Source organism: Pseudorca crassidens, chromosome 8 (assembly GCF_039906515.1).
Source record: "Pseudorca crassidens isolate mPseCra1 chromosome 8, mPseCra1.hap1, whole genome shotgun sequence".
In the NCBI taxonomy this organism is placed as follows: Eukaryota; Metazoa; Chordata; class Mammalia; order Artiodactyla; family Delphinidae; genus Pseudorca; species Pseudorca crassidens.
The window spans coordinates 21,167,973-21,186,881 of record NC_090303.1 but is presented as its reverse complement, the minus strand read 5'-3'; the positions used below and the strand labels follow the sequence as shown (position 1 = coordinate 21,186,881).

General features: G+C 36.8%; 1 protein-coding gene across 4 annotated transcripts in view; it reads right to left on the bottom strand.

Annotated features, from left to right (window-relative positions):
- The window catches only part of RELN (reelin), a 521,022-nt gene that overhangs the window by 183,125 nt on the left and 318,988 nt on the right, over positions 1-18,909 (bottom strand). For all 4 annotated transcript variants that reach the window (XM_067745999.1, XM_067746000.1, XM_067746001.1 and 1 more), the window contains exon 12: positions 5,939-6,090. In XM_067745999.1, the coding sequence (XP_067602100.1) occupies positions 5,939-6,090 (152 nt within the window). The remainder of the gene's footprint in view (positions 1-5,938; positions 6,091-18,909) is intronic.

The window sequence follows — 18,909 nt, the reverse complement described above, 5'->3', positions numbered from 1 at the left end:
GGTGACTCACTGAATCAAGGATTTCTGAAGCAGTGTGTTACTTAAACTGTTGTATGTAGTATCTTTAATATTTTAGCACATATTAGGTATTTGCTTTTTTTTTTTTTTTTTAGTACTTAGGAAAAAGATTTTTTTTTTAACATCTTTATTGGGGTATTTGTATTTTAGATGCAGTTCATTTTACATTTTTACTTTTGGTACTTCATTTGATTCTTGGAAGCTATATAGAGTAGTTTACTCTCTATCACACTACTTTATAGTCATATGAAATGATATAAAGTTAGAACTGAGAGGTAGTTAAGATCATCCTGATGATGCAGCTGAATAACAGAGCAAGTACCTGAAACTGAAGATAATTTAACCAGTTGGTGGAAGAGCCAGGAGTTGATGTTGATGTCTCAGCCTTTGACCCTCTATTCTACCGCATTTGGCCAATAATCCTTATTACTGCTGGCTTCTATCAATTGTCTGCTTAACCTGGATTTTAAAGGATTACATGTCTAACCAGAAACCTCTCCCCACTCACCATTATCCTTCATAACAGCACCAAACATAATAGCAGGAGTTGATATGTACATGGATTTCCTGGCAAATATTCTACCCCTAAGGTCCAAAATTTATAACATTAACTTTTTATTATTATCTTTTAAAAAGACCCTCTTCCAGTTCTTAAATCAACCACCATCAATGTTAATTTTTATCTACAGGCAATTTTTGTTGCTAATACTCTATGGTGACAAAAAAGCAACCTCAAAAACTCTAGAATAAAGTTACCCTTTAAGAGTTAATCTAGTAAAATCAATAAATAATGCCTGAGGGCTTCCCTGGTGGCGCAGTGGTTGAGGGTCCACCTGGCAATGCAGCGGACACGGGTTCGTGCCCCGGTCTGGGAAGATCCCAACTGCCGCAGAGCGGCTGGGCCTGTGAGCCATGGCTGCTGAGCCTGCGCGTCCAGAGCCTGTGCTCCGCAACAGGAGAGGCCACAACAGTGAGAGGGCCGCGTACCGCAAAAAAAAAAAAAAAAAAAAGCCTGAGACTCACCATCTGTATAAAAAAATAAAGTGTCAATTACTGCAAGTGTCTGGCTTAACCTCGATCTGGGTAACTGGGATCTGATCCTGGGGAGAAATTACTGAAATGTGATGTTAGGTAAGAAAGCTAGAACCTGACCAGTACAAGAAAGACCATGATAACAGAAGTAACTTGGATGGTGGTATTTGTGAAATCTGTCAGACATATGTAACTTGGCATATAATAAATATTTACTGAGTTAAGTAATCTGAATTGAGAATAGAGAAGCCAGATATAGGGATAATGTAGACCCCATCCTAAAAGATGTTTATTGTTCAATGGCAGCAACCTGTCGAGAAAAATCTCATGGTTTTGACAACTGATATCATATTTTTAGCATTTCATTACATACTTTAAGATTATAGTAAATATAGCAAGTAAAGCCATTCAAAATGACAGTCTGGTGGGGGGGGGAGAGGTGGGGGAAAGACCTCCATGAAAATTAAATTCTCTTTTTTAAAATGTAACTTTTAAGAATTGACTATTGAGCCCATATTAAAGACTTACCAAAAAAGAACAAAAAAAGGTGAAAGGTCACAGGCAGTGTGGGTTTAAAGCACCACATCCAGAGAGACATAGGAACTGAAACAACAATTCTCTCTAATTTCATTAAAATTTGTTCCCTGTAAATCCTCTCTGCTCTCTCAAGAACAGTTCGTGAACTGCACCTGAGTTTCAGAGAGAACAGAAACCCACATGGGAGGCTCATCCAGCCCAGAATGACAGAAGAAGAAAGTCCAAAAGGAGCCAAGACTTTAAAATGATGACAGACTTTAGCTGAAAGATCCCTCTTGGGGCAATTTATCAGTTCTGTGAAGTTTCAGTGACAGCAGCTCCTACAGAAAGACACGGATTCTTCTTCAGCTTCATTCACTTTGATGTATTGTGGAAAGGTATGACTCAAAGGGCGTTTTGTACAGCAATTAAGGTACAGAAAATTTCAATAGAAACTAGATGGACAGTTAGTTTTAAAGTATTTTAAATCCTGTTTTAAGTAGATTTAAGACACTCATTTATATTAAGAAAGTGATCTTTCTTTTAAATTGACTATGTGTGGGACATTGGGCCTAAAGGGGAGATAAGCCCTGACCTCAAAAAGTTTGTAATTTAGCAAGTAACTAATACACATGTCTAATATACATGAAAGAATGATGATTAGCAGTAAACTGTGTTGTGCTGCCATAACTGCAGTCAAAATTCAGAGAAAAGAGATACAAGTGTAGGCTAAAAGGGCTGGGTATATAGGAGATGCTAAGTAAATATCTGTTGAAGGAATAATAAAGAAAACAAACCAAAAAACCCAAATGAATGATGTATATTACGTTATTTTTGTCATGTTCACTGCATTCTGGCTCTAAGAACAGTGCTGGATACTAGTCCTCAAATAATTTGTGTTGTATAAATGAAAATGTGTGAATGAAGGAAATAGAACTTGAACCAAACTTTGAAAGTTGAGCAAATTTTCCAGAAATGGTAGTCACAGCAGACTGATACGAACCAAAGGATGAAACCAGGAAGACCACGTAAGCAGTGTCTAAGAAGAAAGGAGTGTGATCTGGTCTAGATTAACAATCAGTCACTGATTTTCCTAAGGCACCATACTTAGTGAGGGGTTACTTATAAACTGTCTATCATATCTTAAATCTCTTCCCATACTGTTTTCTTTTCTATCAGCTACCAAACTTTTGAAGTCTTTTCTGTAGAATCCAGTCTTATCCTACCTTATCCTACTGTCATCCTGTCCTAGACTAGCCTAGCCTAGCCTACCCTATCCTATTCTAAAAACACCTTTGCTGATTCTGCTTTCTCCTCAAGGTCAGACCCCATTTCCTTCCTTGTGTTTACTGGTGAACTTCCTGAAAGAGCAGTTCTCAGTCAGTGCCACGTCTCCATTTCTTTTAACTCTATGCTCTTTGGCTTCCCAGGCACCACATCATGGGGAGTCACAGGTGGGCTCTCAGCCCTGTCCTGGTTGACCTCTGACCTCTGTCTCTGTGGCCTTCCTACACTGCTGATCACCTCCCTGTCATCCCACCCCTGAACCACTCTCTTCCTTTCCCTCTTTAGCATAGAACCACGCCCTCCTCCTGCATTTCCTTATGCCCTTTCTCAGCATCCTTTGTCTACTCCTTTTCCTTCTACCTATACTTAGGTGAGCGTTCTCCTTAAGGAGTTTTCATGTCCTTTGCTTACTCTGTCTCCTGCTTGGGAGAACACAGCAACTTTAGTGGCTCCGGTTATCACCTGTATGCTGACAACTTTCAAATCCGATTCAGCCCCTGAGTAGAATTTCTGCCTTCATATGGCCTTTCAGAACCCTCAACCTCAACAAATCTAGTCTCAAAATCCTCTACTGCACACTTGATCTTTATTGTGATCATACTTATTTTTGACATTTCCTATTTTGGGAAATGGCACCATTCTTCCAAACATCCAGGAGAGAAATGTGTCCTCTCAAGACTGTTCTCATAGTCCCTAGTCAGTTGGGTGTGAACTTCAGTTGGTTCCTTCTCCAGTTATTCTATCTCTGTCCCCTCCTGCACATTATTGCCACCATCATTGCCATACTTCCTTTGTTGCTTGGACCAGTGCAATAGCTTCCCTAATTTAGGGTTGCCAGCTAAAATACATTGCATGACCAATACTTATACAAAAAATTATTTGCTGTTTATCTGAAATTTAAATTTAAATAAGTCTCCCCCACCACTCACTAAATCTGTCAACCCTATCCTACCTGGTCTTCTATCCTCTAATTTCTGATTATTTCAGTCTTTCCTTCACACTATGCCAGAATTATCTTTCTAAAACAAAGATGAGAATATATTATAGAACTGACAGAAATCATCTGATGGCTCCATGTTGCCTAGAGTAGGAGAATCCAAATTCCTCTGTATGATGTTAAAGAAAGTCACTCACTACTCTGGCTTCGGTTCACTTTTCTATTTCCAGTTTATGTCTTTCCTTTCAACTATACTGGGAAAATCACCCAGCCCCAAACATGTCATATACCTTTATACTTGTGATTTTTCTCAAAATGCTGGCTTAGCTTGAACCTTCAAGGCCAGTTCAAATACCATCTCCTTCGTGAAACTCTACCCTAATCCCTCCACTACAATACCCAGAGCTTCCTCTGCACTTCCATAACATTTTCATTCCATTACAGCCAAACTGCAATCTCTTTTATAGTTAAGTGTTACTTGTGGGCAAGGGCTCTTAAGTAATTTTTATACATAAAAAACCAAAGATATATTGAGTCTTAAGTATTTATTAGACACCATTTTGAAGGCTTTGCATGTATTAACTCATTGATCAGCAACTCTGTGATTTAGGTATCATTATTTTCCCCAGTTGTAGTCTCTATATATGCTAGCTCAGTGCTCTACATTCAATAGGGACTCATTAGTTTTTTTAATCGAATGGAGATGCTTTTATTTGGGATAAGGTACGTCGGGTCTATCCAAGTGAATGTTTTCCTCCGAGTCAATATAATTTTAATTGATTAATAATCTGCTTTGTTCTAGAGAGAATTAAAGATGACTTAATCTCTTATATAGAGATGACAATCTCTTATATAAAGGCATTGAATGGTTTGATTTACCGTAATTTACTACTAAAAAATGAAGAATTCAAATATATTTTGTGAAAAATGAACAAAAAGGAAAATACTTAAATTAGACAGGCATATTAAATGTTTATTACAATTTGCCAGGGGGTGAGGGCAGTTCTTAAAGTTTCCCAGGAATCACTCTTAATAAAATGAGAGCCAGTTTGAATTCTAATTATTTAAAGGAATTGAGGTCTGGGTCTTTAAATATACAACTCATTTCAGAGTTAAGGTGAGGATATCCTTATGGCAGGAAGATTATATTATTATATTTTATATCCACAACTTCCCTGTTTCCAAACAGATCATTATTGAAAATGAGGTAGCATCACACAGGCAACGTATTTGAGAGCATGATACAATCTGAAGTGTGCTTTGCCACTCTGAGCTGTAGGAGGTGAGGAATGTGAGAAAAATAATAGGCACTGCAGAAGCCTAGACTTGGAAGTTCTGTTTGTCCTGATGAATTGACATCTTTGCTAGTAAGGTCAAAGGTGGACAGTGTTTATTTCCTGTTTCACTTCCAGGTGTTGCCTGTGCTTTTCCAGTCATTTAACAAAAAGGCATGTGACACCTACTCACATTTCTGGAATGACATCTAGTGAAAGAGTATGTAACTGTGGCTCTTGCTGACGAAAATGATAAATTTCAGAGGACGCCCATTTCAACCCCCTAATTCCTCCTTGGGTATTTTTCTAAACTTTTAAGTATTTATTTGCTCTGCAGTCATCTGAAGAAAAATAACATCTTATAAGCACTTTTTTCCTTTATGTGTTTGCCAACATATTAGAAAGTAGAGAATAGTATTAAAGCAGTAAAAAGTATAATAAATCTGTTTCTTTCTTAGCTTCCTACAACGAGAGTTATGCAATGATGAGATATCCATGAAAACAAATGATTCACCTTGATAATTGTATTTGGGGGAGGCTAGAGGCTTTGGACAAAGGAGTTACTTTGTTCTTAGCTTCTCTCTTGTTGTCTTTTCAGCTATGACCATTGCAGGAAAGGTGGAAGGAAGGTCTAAAGGCATTTTGTCTTTAGGCCTAGTCATGCAAGAACAAGACTAGCTCTTGCACAGGATGGTTCCAGCAAGGCTGGTGTGAGGCAGGTGTGAGCACCACAGACTTTTGCTCAACCAGTAGAACTCATAGTTCATGAATTTTAATTTTATATTGTAGACAACAAACAATCTTACTTCCTCAGGAATAGGTGCTCATCTAGAATTTGCCCTAGGTCAATAAAATTTGTTCAAAATGTACCTACCCATAACAAAGTAAAACCTCAGGTTCCCGTAACCAGTTGTGTCCAGGTAAGGAGTGCATATTTTCCTCTCTCCATCTTTGAGGAAGACCATTGATAAACCTGATTCTATTGTTCCACATTCTGTACCAATGACAGCTCCCAAGATGTCCCACCTTTAAAAAATGACAATCACTACGAGTTAAAATAGTAAGTCAAAACTTTATAGAGTATAACATTTTATTTTTAATGAGGAACATATACTTAGTAATGAATAATTCTGAAATAAAGATGTGGTGCTACAGGCACTTCCCTGGTGGTGTTGTGGTTGAGAATCCGCCTGCCAATGCAGGGGACATGGGTTCGATCCCTGGTCCAGGAAGATCCCACATGCCGCAGAGCAACTAAGCCTGTGCACTGCGACTACTGAGCCTGTGCTCTAGAGCCCACGAGCCACAACTACTGAGCCCGTGTGCCACAACTACTGAAGCCCGTATGCCTAGAGCCCATGCTCCGCAACAAGAGAAGCCACTGCAATGAGAGGCCCACGCACTGCAATGAAGAATTGCCCCCGCTTCCCACAACTAGAGAAAGCCTGAGCATCAATGAAGACCCAATGCAGCAAAAAATTTAAAAATTAAAAAGAATAAGATGGGGTACTACAGATCATGGGTAATGAACAAAGTTTAAAACACATTCCATTCACAATTACAGTTTTTCTGTACAGGATAAGTTTAATCAATACTACGTATAGTTTGTCTACTACATGATAGCCTTTATTCTCAAAGCACTTACAGTTGAGGTGGGGAATCAAATTTGAACTAAGGAAAAAGGAAATCATAAAAGATAGTGCCATAGTATCATAAATACTTGTATGCTGTTTGGCACATTAAAAAATAGTCATAGGATGAAAAGTCATACAAGCTGGAAAGAATCTAGCAAGTTTTCAAAAAGGGGACGGGATTTAAACTGTCAAATAGGTATTTGAATATGTAGGGAAATAAAAATATCTAATATATAAAAACTCTTATATCTCCTTAGTATTTATCTCTGCTCATGTCTAATTTGGCTACCGCTTTTCACACAACTAACTTGCTTACAGACAGAGGAAACTGGGACACACAGAGGTAAGTGGCTTGCCTAAGGCCGACTGCCTGTTCGGTTTTAAATTGAGATCTTTTGTTTCTTAGTTCACTGTTATTTTAGTAGTTACAGTTCTAAAGAGGACACTGTGCCAGGACAATTATGTTGAACTGGTTGAGACCAAGACGTTTAGGAAATGCTTAATTTTTTGTCTTTTAAAAGATTATTATCGGGTTTCCCTGGTGGCGCAGTGGTTGAGAGTCCGCCTGCCGATGCAGGGGACACGGGTTCGTGCCCCGGTCCGGGAAGATCCCACATGCCGCGGAGCGGCTGGGCCCGTGAGCCGTAGCCGCTGGGCCTGCGCGTCCAGAGCCTGTGCTTTGCAACGGGAGAGGCCACAAGAGTGAGAGTCCCGCATACCAAAAAAAAAAAAAATTATTATCAATCATTCAAGGAGAAGCAGCTCTTTTTCCTTTTCATCTTTCAAAAAACTTTTTATTGCAGATACTCTCCTTGTGTTACAGTCTTTCAGATTTATCATTTCTTTTCTTTTTTCTTTAATTGGAGTAAAATTGCTTTACAATGTTGTGTTAGTTTCTGCTGTACAATGAAGTGAATCAGCTATTCAAGGAGAAGCAGCTCTTAATAGTACTGGACCACTGTAAGTACCAGGAACCTCTCTCGACTCATACAAGAAAATTTCACACTGGTTCATTGGTCTTTCACCTGCTCCATTTATCCCAATAAAGCCACTCAGCCTACTCCTCCATAAAGCAAGTTAAGGTTATAAATGATGCATATGATGACTCCTTTTAGGCATCCATCTGCTTTAGGGTATTTTTAAAATGAAAAATTAAATTGGAAAAGATCAGATTGTCATGGACTGAAAGAACGTTTTATTCAAGTGAGAAATGAGATTAGTAGTCTTTTTCTCTTATTAGTTGTAAATGATTAACTCTTTTAGATTAATCTAAAGAAATTATTTTCATTGACTTCTACCACTGAGAGGGCTATATGAGATATGATCCAGGCTATACATTTCTTTTTAATCTTTATTTTAAAGTCCAACATATTCAATTTTACTCCAGTCTTTATTTATCCCACTGTAACGGTTGGAAGATAACAAAAGTGAGGTTATTTTCTTTTGAAACCCAAATATTTAAAATCAAAGGCTTGATTTAGTTGGCTCTGAAGAGAAAAAAGCAGAGAGAAATCTGAAAATCATTTTGTAGAAGTCTCATTGCTTTAAATAAATTATCTTGCATTTATTAAAAATTCAGTAGGAGCTTCTTGTAGCACAAGCTCATTCTTCGTGAATTTGTATAAACACTGGCTCGAGCTTAGTTGGAGGCAAAGTATCCTTGAGGGGATCCCAGAGCTGCATCAGCTACTGAGGGACCTCAGAGATGCCCTTTCACCTGCCTGGACTTCAGAATCCCTCTCTGTAAGGTTGCAAAGTTATGGTCTTTTCCAAGTACAAAAATGTCATGGTCTCTGACTCTCTCTTAATATAATAATTACATGAAGTAAAATTATAGCACGACCAAATCTTTGAGGCCAGCAGTGGTATTTAAAGAGCTCTATAGTTTGGGCAATATCTTGGATGGCGCCACAATTTCCCTGAAAAGGAGTGTTACTTTTCTATGGTTTAAATTATGTTTTCTCCAAGGAAATGTGGTTCTTTGTGAACTGCCTCTGAAGGAATGTCTGCTAGAGGGGAGAACTCTCTGCAACAGAGCAATTTATATTTATCTTTGATGGCTAATTCTAAAAAAAGATCCCTTACATTATTTATTATAAATACATCGGTATCTATTATTTATAATAGAGTGGGGCGAAGTTGGAACACACAAAAAAAGTTTAATAATCAATAAAATGCCTTAAGGCAACTTCGTTCCTTAGAGGTAGAAAGGTCACAATAATATTTAATTTATATTTTAAAGTATGTCCTTCTACTTTCTGTGTCAAAAAGAGAGTTCTTTTTGTAAGCAAAAATAATTTAAAGAAGTTTCTTAGCTGGAAAGCTGATGATTCTCCCTATCAGCTGCTTTGGAATGCTTTGAGAATAAAATTAATTATGTTTGCATTAGCTTATACTTTAATAGTTTTAAGAATGATATGAGAGTATACGTATAACCGATTCACTTTGCTGTACACCTGAAACTAACACAACATTGTAAATCAACTATACTCCAATAAAAATTTTTAAAAAAGAATGATATGAGAGAGTAAAACTTAAATGTTCTCACCAAAAACACCCCAAACAAACAAACAAACAAAAACAGATAAATATGTGAGGTGATGGATATGTTAGTTAACTAGATAGAGGGACTCCTTTTACAATGTGTATGTATATCAAATCACCACAATGTACACTTTAAATATCTTACAACTTTATATGTCAGTTGTATCTCAATAAAGCTGAAATTAAGAATATTTTCTTCACAAGCTTAAAAAAAGAATGACGCATATTCTTTGAAGGGCAATCTGGCAGTAAATATCAAAATGAAATTACATACATACATATATATGTATATGTACACATACATGTCTGATTCTCTAATTTTCTTTTAGGAATATCTCTTTCAGAAATACTTTAACAAGTATACAAAAATTTGATTATAATATTCTTTGTCTATTAATAGAGGTTTAGTTAGATAAACTGGTATAGTGCCTTTCTGAAATAATGATATATATTTACTGGCAGAAGAGATATTCATAATATATTGTTAAGTTTTAAAAAAACAAGTTGTGGGACTTCCCTGGTGACGCAGTGGTTAAGAATCCGCCTGCCAATGCAGGGGACACAGGTTCGAGCCCTGGTCCGTGAATATCCCACATGTCGCGGAGCAACTAAGCCCGTGCACCACAACTACTGAGCCTGCGCTTAGTACAGCCCGTGAGCCACAACTACCAAAGCCCGCGCGCCTGTGCTCCACAGCAAGAGAAGCCACCACAATGAGAAGCCTGTGCACCGCAACAAAGAGTAGCCCCTGCTCGCCACAACTAGAGAAAGCCCGCGTGCAGCAACGAAGACACAACGCAGTCAAAAATAAATAAATTTATAAAAAAATAAAATAAAATATCAAGTTGAGTATAGTAAGGGAAATGTGACTTTAGTGTTTTTTTTTGTATAGCCAGCAAAATTTCTGAATGATATATGCCAGAATATATGCCTACATTTCAACAGTGTGGAGTGGGATTAGCATTGGAGGACTTTTAGTTTTTACTTTACACATTTTCTTTTTTTTGCAAAAGGAAAATCATTTTCAGAAAAAAGAAAGGTATTCAATTTATAATTCAGAATGAAAACTTAAATGATCTCATCATAGGTTGATAAAATTACTAAGAATATGAACATAGGCAATAGAGGTCTTACATTTTAATCACTTTTTTCCCTACAAATATTGGCATAAAAGGCTCTAAAGGGTAGTGGAACATTTCACATTATCTATGAAAATTTATTTATTTATTTATTTATTTATATATTTTTTTGTGGTACGCAGGCCTCTCACTGTTGTGGCCTCTCCCGCTGCGGAGCGCAGGTTCTGGACGCGCAGGCTCAGCGGCCATGGCACACGGGCCCAGCCGCTCCGCAGAATGTGGGATCCTCCCGGACCAGGGCACGAACCCGTGTCCCATGCATCGACAGGCGGACTCGCAACCACTGCGCCACCAGGGAAGCCAAAATTTTTTTATTATGTTTCCCAAAATATATTAAACCACCTAAAGTTGGTGACTTTAGGTTTGAACTAAGATATAGAATACAGCCTGGCTATTAAGATCCTACATTTACCAAATTCATAAGGTTTTTTTTATCTACTAGATATTCTCTGAGGTTGAATAAGTTCATTACATCCATAAGGTCTCTCTCTATTTGGGATGAATTCTCTGATATTTAATATGGGATGTGCCATAGGAAAAGACCCTCCACATTCCTTTATATTCATGAGGTTTATCTCTAGCATGAGTCCTGTGAGGTCATTTTGACTAAAGGCTTCTCCACCTTCATTGCATTTATAGGTTCTTCCTCCAGCATGACAGCTTAGGTGAAGGTAAAGGATAAGTTCTATTTGAAGGCTTTCCTGCATGCACTGCATTTCAAAAATTCTTTTCTTCAATTGGTTCCCCTATATTTCACTCAAATTCAATTTTGCTTTAGGTTTTTATTACATGCATTGTATTTATTTACACTCTTGCTGGAATAACATTAATAAAGAATATTGGCTTCAGAATGGTAGAAAGCACTCAGCTTTCTCACTAATAAGACAGAAATATGACCTAGACTGAGGATGTTTAGAGAAAATGATGTACTGCCTGGCGTATTACAGTTTCAATAAATGTTAGTTTCCTTTTCTCCCCCTGTAAAATGTAGTACTATTTTTGTTTTAAAATAAGTGAAAGTGGCAATTCAAATGAACTTCTAAGTTATAATGAGTGTTTTTATTTTTTTCACACTAGAATTAGCAGAGCAGCAATCTTAGACAATGTTGTAGTACAATATGCAAAGGGTAACTGCTTAAACAATTTAAGCTGAAAGAAAAACTGTACTTTCTATCCGTGGATTTTTTGTACAGTTTAAGATTTTGGTTACAAATCTATCGGGGTGCTTAAACTTATTACTTATGTGATCTAAATAGTCAAGTGGGTTTTACTTTAATAATAATGAACATGCCTGTAAAAAAAGAAAGACCCACTTAATACAGTGTTAACTCAGTCTGTCAGTCTATCTTAAATTCACTTACCCTGAATTAGAAGCTTAAATAAAATGCCAGAGGTAACATAATTCTTCTGGGTAGGATAGAGGGAAGAACTGTAGAAAATAGCAAGAAGATGCTCAAACTGTTCTGAAGAGTTCTATGTAATTTTAAAGCCAATTTTTAATAAAAGCATCAACTGACATTGAAGGGGCTATAATGGAGATTGTTCTTGTTGGTCTATATGCAGTTTTGGTTTTCAAGGTATATGTAACATTCTTTGGAACTATCTCCTCAGAACAAGGAAGCCAATATACATTTGTTTTATTGAGTTTATATTGCTTTTTTCTTGGTTTTATTCCAGTGGATAGCATTGAAATTTAAGAAAGACATTTTGAGTCAGTTTCAGGACTGACCCTCTTTTCTAAGCAATGCCATTAAAAAACATAACTAATACTTGTATTTTGGTCTCTTTATAGTAAATCACCTATCAGAGACTAAGTCATGGCTGACCTGAGGAAAACATTATCTGTGCTCAAATTTTTTTCTATAATCTTACATGAGCTGTTTTAAAATATATTTCTTGAAAGAGCTTCTTCAGAACAAATATATAAAGCAGTTAATAGGGTGTGACAGTAGCAGAGCAGGATTGTTAGGACTGGAGGTTGGAGAGAACTGGAAATAGTCAGGTCAGCAGTCCAGAGACTAATCTCTCTGACCACTGGATAAGTCCTGTTTGCCCTCTGGCATCTTTTCTATGTCTTGCTGGTACGTGGGAGAATTCTGGGTATTCCATCTATTTGTTTTCTAGTATGATAGCAATATTCTCATTATTGGAAAATTGGAAAATAGAAAGAGTAGAAGAAAAAAGTCACCCATAACCATACTACCCCAGAGACAAGAACAATTTCTATTTTACTATATTTCTACTATTTTATATGTATATTTCCAAGCGGTCATGATAATATTATACAGATGGTTTTGTATTTTGCCCTTTTTCATTTACATTAGTAATATACACATTTTCCAGGTTACTATTAACTCTTTATAAATGTGTCACATAATATTTTATTACATATATGCCAAACTAGTCATTATGCCATTCTCATGTTTCAAAATACACAGCTAAATAATTATACTACTTAGCATACTTTATGGGGCTGAGGAATTAATTCTCAATTTCCTAATGCTCCTGAATATGTTCTAGATAACCTGGAGCTATGTTTTGTGAGGTGTCAGAGCTCTGCTTTTCCTTCGTATAAACTCCTACATATTCAGGACTACCTTGTGGTCAGTGTGCAGCAGGTGAACTACTGAGGAAAGACTACAGAAAATGAAACATGCTGAAGAAGTGGGCATCTGAACATTTCAGTGCCAGCAGCCTCCTCTAAAGCCTTCTACAGAAAAATCCTATCATGGGCTAGTGTTATGCCAAGCTGTGAGGAATTAAATCACTTTGGGAGGATTCAGATTTCATTCTCTTCTTTCTGTGTCTTCAGTAAAGAGTGTCCTCTCTTGAAGAGGGAGTGAGTTGCTGTATTCTGGATGCTCACAGGGACAGCTGGTTTGGAGAGGGGAAGGGGTTATTAACCAACTCAAGAATGGCAGTGCCAAAAGCAAAGATGTACACATGCTGCAAATTAAAGAAGGGTTTAAAATTTCTATGAAGGAATTCCAGAACAATTTTAGCATACCTAATCATATGAACTTATTCTTTTATTATTTGAAAATTTACTATGTTTCAAAACAGAAAAACAATCTGTGTAAACAGAAAGTAATCTTAGAACCCACATCAAAAGCAAACCAGAACAAGTAAGAAGTCTTTTTTTTTTTTGCGGTACGCGGGCCTCCCACTGTTGTGGCCTCCCCCACTGCGGAGCAACAGGCTCTGGACGCGCAGGCCCAGCGGCCACGGCCCACGGGCCCAGCCGCTCCGCGGCACGCGGGATCCTCCCAGACCGGGGCACGAACCCATGTCCCCCACATCGGCAGGCGGACTCTCAACCACTGCGCCACCAGGGAAGCCCAAGAAGTCTTTTAACAGCTTGCAACAAGTTTACTCTGATCCACTTTAGCACTTCCATGGTTTTAAAATATATCCAATTATCATTTTAACTAATACTGTCTTTTTTAAAATGACATTTCATTGGTTTATTTAGAGAATCCAATGTAGGTTTCACTGGACTATTCAACTTTGTGTTTCTTTCATATCTTATTAGTTACTATGAATATAATTTTTCTTTGAGTACCACTTTGGTCATATCCCATTACCGATAGTAAGCATAGTTGGAATAACAACCAATTTTTAAGTCTTCTGATTGCTTATTATATGTCATGCGTTGTGCAAAGTGTTCTTCATATACTGTTGCATAGGAAATTGAGTCATCTGTGGTGATGTGGATGGACATAGATTCTGTCATACAGAGTGAAGTAAGTCAGGAAGAAAAAAACAAACACCGTATATTAATGCATGTATATGGAATCTAGAAAAATGGTACTGATGAACCTAGTGGCAAGGCAGGAATACTGACACAGATGTAGAGAACAGACTTGTGGACACAGTGGGGTAAGGGGAGGGTGGGACGAATTGAGAGAGTAGCACTGACATATATACACTACTATGTGTATAATAGATAGTTAGTGGGAAGCTGCTGTATAGCACAGTGAGATCACCTCGGTACTTTGTGACAACCTAGAGGGGTGAGATGGGGAGGGTGGAAGGGAGGCCCAAGAGGGAGGGGATATAGGTATACAGACAGCTGATGCACTGTGTTGTACAGCAGAAACTAACACAACATTGTAAAGCAACAATAATCTAATAAAGATGTAAAAAAAAAAAAAAAGCCACACACACAAAAATACTCCTTTTTAGCCCTTTTAATGCTTAAATCTGAATTCTACTTTATCGGATTTGAATATCTGAAATTAATATGCCTCCTTGCTTCTTTTGCTGCATTTATCTGGTATACTAGTTTCTCTTCTTTGACTTTCAACTTCTTGTGTTGTTCTAGTTTGAGTCTCTCATAAATAGCAAACATATAGCTGATTTTTTAAAAACCTACTGTGAAAATCTCACTTAATAAATGAATATATCTCACTCAAATTTATTGTGTACTGATATGTTCAGATTGTACTGATATGTTCCTGCCAAATTGTTTTCTGTTTTCTATTTACCCTGTTTTTTATTGTTTATTTTTTGTCACTTTCCTGGCATTTGTTGGACTAAGTATTCTTTGTTTTATATTAACCTAATACTTTAGAAGTTACGTAGCCTATAAATTGCAAATTTTTTTTGAATTTTTGTATTTTATTTAACTTATTTTTTTATATAGCAGGTTCTTATTAGTTACCCATTTTATACATGTTAGTGTACATATGTTAATCCCAATCTCCCAATTCATGACACCAACACTTTCTCCCCTTGGTGTCCATACATTTGTTCTCTATATCTGTGTCTCTATTTCTGCCCTGCAAACCGGTTCATCTGTACCATTTTTCAAGGTTCCACATATATGTGTTAAAATACGATATTTGTTTTTCTCTTTCTTACTTACTTCACTCTGTATGACAGTCTCTAGATCCATCCATGTCTCTACAAATGACCCAATTTCATTCCTTTTTATGGCTGAGTAATAGTCCATTGATATATGTACCACATCTTCTTTATCCATTCGTCTGTCGATGGGCATTTAGGTTGCTTCCATGACCTGGCTATTGTAAATAGTGCTGCAATGGACACTGGGGTGCATGTGTCTTTTTGAATTATGGTTGTCTCTAGGTATATGCACAGTAGTGGGATTGCTGGGTCACATGGTAATTCTATTTTTATTTTTTTAAGGACCCTCCATACTGTTCTCCATAGTGGCTGTACCAATTTACATTCCTACCAACAGTGTAAGAGGGTTCCCTTTATTCCACACCCTCTCCAGCATTTGTTGTTTGTAGATTTTCTGATGATGCCCATTCTAACTGGTGTGAGGTGATACCTCATTGTAGTTTTGATTTGCATTTCTCTAATAATTAGTGACGTTGAGCAGCTTTTCATGTGCTTCGTAGCCATCTGTATGTCTTCTTTGGAAAAATGTCTATTTAGGTCTTCTGCCCATTTTTGGATTGGGTTGTTTGTTTTTTTGATATTGAGCTGCATGAGCTGTTTATGATTTGGAGTTTAACCCTTTCTCCGTTGATTCATTTGCAAATATTTTCTCCTATTCTGAGGGTTATCTTTTCATCTTGTTTATAGTTTCCTTTGCTTTGCAAAAGTTTTAAGTTTCATTAGGTCCCATTTGTTTATTTTTGTTTTTATTTCCATTACTCTAGGAGGTGGATCAAAACAGATTTGCTGTGATTTATGTCAAAGAGTGTTCTTTCTATGTTTTCCTCTAAGAGTTTTATAGTGTCCGGTCTTACATTTAGGTCTCTAATCCATTTTGAGTTTATTTTTGTGTATGGTGTTAGGGAGTGTTCTAATTTCATTCTTTTACATGTAGTTGTCCAGTTTTCCCAGCACCACTTATTGAAGAGGCTGTCTTTTCTCCATTGTATATCCTTGCCTCCTTTGTCACAGATTAGTTGACCATAGGTGCGTGGGTTTATCTCTGGGCTTTCTATCCTGTTCCATTGATCTATATTTCTGTTTTTGTGCTGGTACCATATTGTCTTGATTACTGTAGCTTTGCAGTATAGTCTGAAGTCAGGGAGTCTGATTCCTCCACCTTCATTTTTTCCTCTCAAGACTGCTTTGGCTATTCGGGGCCTTTTATGTCTCCATATAAATTTTAAGATTTTTTTGTTCTAGTTCTGTGATAAATGCCACTGGTAATTTGATAGGGACATTGCTCTGGCTAGTATAGTCATTTTCACAATGTTGATTATTCCAATCCAAGAACATGGTATATCTCTCCATCTGTATCATCTTTAATTTCTTTCATCAGTGTCTTATACTTTTCTGCATACAGGTCTTTTGTCTCCCTTGGTAGGTTTATTCCTAGGTATTTTATTCTTTTTGTTGCAGTGGTAAATGGGAGTGTTTCCTTCATTCCTCTTTCAGATTTTTCATCTTTAGTGTATAGGAATGCAAGAGATTTCTGTGCATTAAATTTGTATCCTGAAACCTTACCAAATTCGTTGATTAGCTCTAGTAGTTTTCTGGTGGCATCTTTACGATTCTCTATGTATAGTACCATGTCATCTGCAAACAGTGACAATTTTACTTCTTCTTTTCCAATATGTATTCCTTTTATTTCTTTGTCTTCTCTGATTGTCGTGGCTAGGACCTCCAAAACTATGTTGAATAATAGTGGCAAGAGTGGACATCTTTGTCTTGTTCCTGACCTTAGAGGAAATGCTTTCAGTTTTTCACCATTGAGAATGATGTTTGCTGTGGGTTTGTCACATATGGCCTTTATTATGTTGAGGTAGGTTCCCCCTATGCCCACTTTCTGGAGAGTTTTTATCATAAATGGGTGTTGAATTTTGTCAAAAGCTTTTTCTGCATCTATTGAGATGATCATATGGTTTTTATTCTTCAATTTGTTAATATGGTGTATCACATTGATTGATTTGCATATATTGAAGAATCCTTGCATCCCTGGGATAAATCCCACTTGATCATAGTGTATGATCCTTTTAATGTGTTGTTGGATTTTGTTTGCTAGTATTCTGTTGAGGATTTCTGCATCTATATTCATCAGTGATAGGGGTCTGTAATTTTCTTTTTTTGTAGCATCCTTGTCTGGTTTTGGTATCAGGGTGATGGTGGCCTCATAGAATGAGTTTGGGAGTGTTCCTTCCTCTGTAATTTTTTGGGAAGAGTTTGAGAAGGGTGAGTGTTAGCTCTTCTCTAAATGTTTGATAGAATTCACCTGTGAAGCCATCTGGTCTTGGACTTTTGTTTGTTGGAAGATTTTTAATCACAGTTTCAATTTCATTACTTGTGATTGGTCTGTTCATATTTTCTATTTCTTCCTGTTTCAGTCTTGGAAGCATATACCTTACTAAGGATTTGTCCATTTCTTCCACGTTGTCCATTTTATTGGCATAGAGTTCCTTATAGTCGTCTCTTAGAATGCTTTGTATTTCTGCGGTGTCCGTTGTAACTTCTCATTTTCATTTCTAATTTTATTGATTTGAGTCCCCTCCGTCTTTTTCTTGATGAGTCTGGCTAATGGTTTATCAATTTTGTTTATCTTCTCAAAGAACCAGCTTTTAGTTTTATTGATCTCTGCTATTATTTTCTTTGTTTCTATTTCACTTATTTCTGCTCTGATCTTTACGATTTCTTTCCTTCTGCTAACTTTGGGTTTTGTTTGTTCTTCTTTCTCTAGTTCCTTTAGGTGTAATGTTAGATTGCTTATTTGAGATGTTTCTTGTTTCTTAACGTAGGCTTGTATTGCTATAAACTTCCCTCTTAGAACTGCTTTTGCTGCATCCCATAGGTTTTGCATTGTCGTGTTTTCATTGTAATTTGTCTCTAGGTATTTTTTGATTTCCTCTTTGATTTCTTCAGTGATCTCTTGGTTATTTAGTAATGTATTGTTTAGCCTCCGTGTGTTTGTGTTTTTTACGTTTTTCCCGTGTAACTGATTTCTAATCTCATAGCATTGTGGTCAGAAAAGATGCTTGGTATGATTTCAATTTTCTTAAATTTACCGAAGCTTGATTGTGACCCAAGATGTGATCTATCCTGGAGAATGTTCCATGTGCACTTGAGAAGAAAGTGTAATCTGCTGGTTTCGGATGGAATGTCCTATAAACATCAGTTAAATCTATCTGGTCTATTGTGTCATTTAAAGCTTGTGTTTCCTTATTAGTTTTCTGTCTGGATGATTTGTCCGTTGGTGTAAATGAGGTGTTAAAGTCCCCCACCTTTATTGTGTTACTATTTCCTTTTATAGCTGTTCATATTTGCCTTATGTATTGAGGTGCTCCTATGTTGGGTGCATGTATATTTATAATTGTTATGTCTTCTTCTTGGATTGATCCCTTGATCATTATGTAGTGTCCTTCCTTGTCTCTTGTAACCTTCTTTATTTTAAAGTCTATTTTATCTTATATGAGTATTGCTACTCCAGCTTTCTTTTGATTTCCATTTGCATGAAATATCTTTTTCCATCCCCTCGGTTTCAGTCTCTATGCGTCCCTAGGTGTGAAGTGGGTCTCTTGTAAACAGCATATATATATATATATATATATATATATATATATATATATATA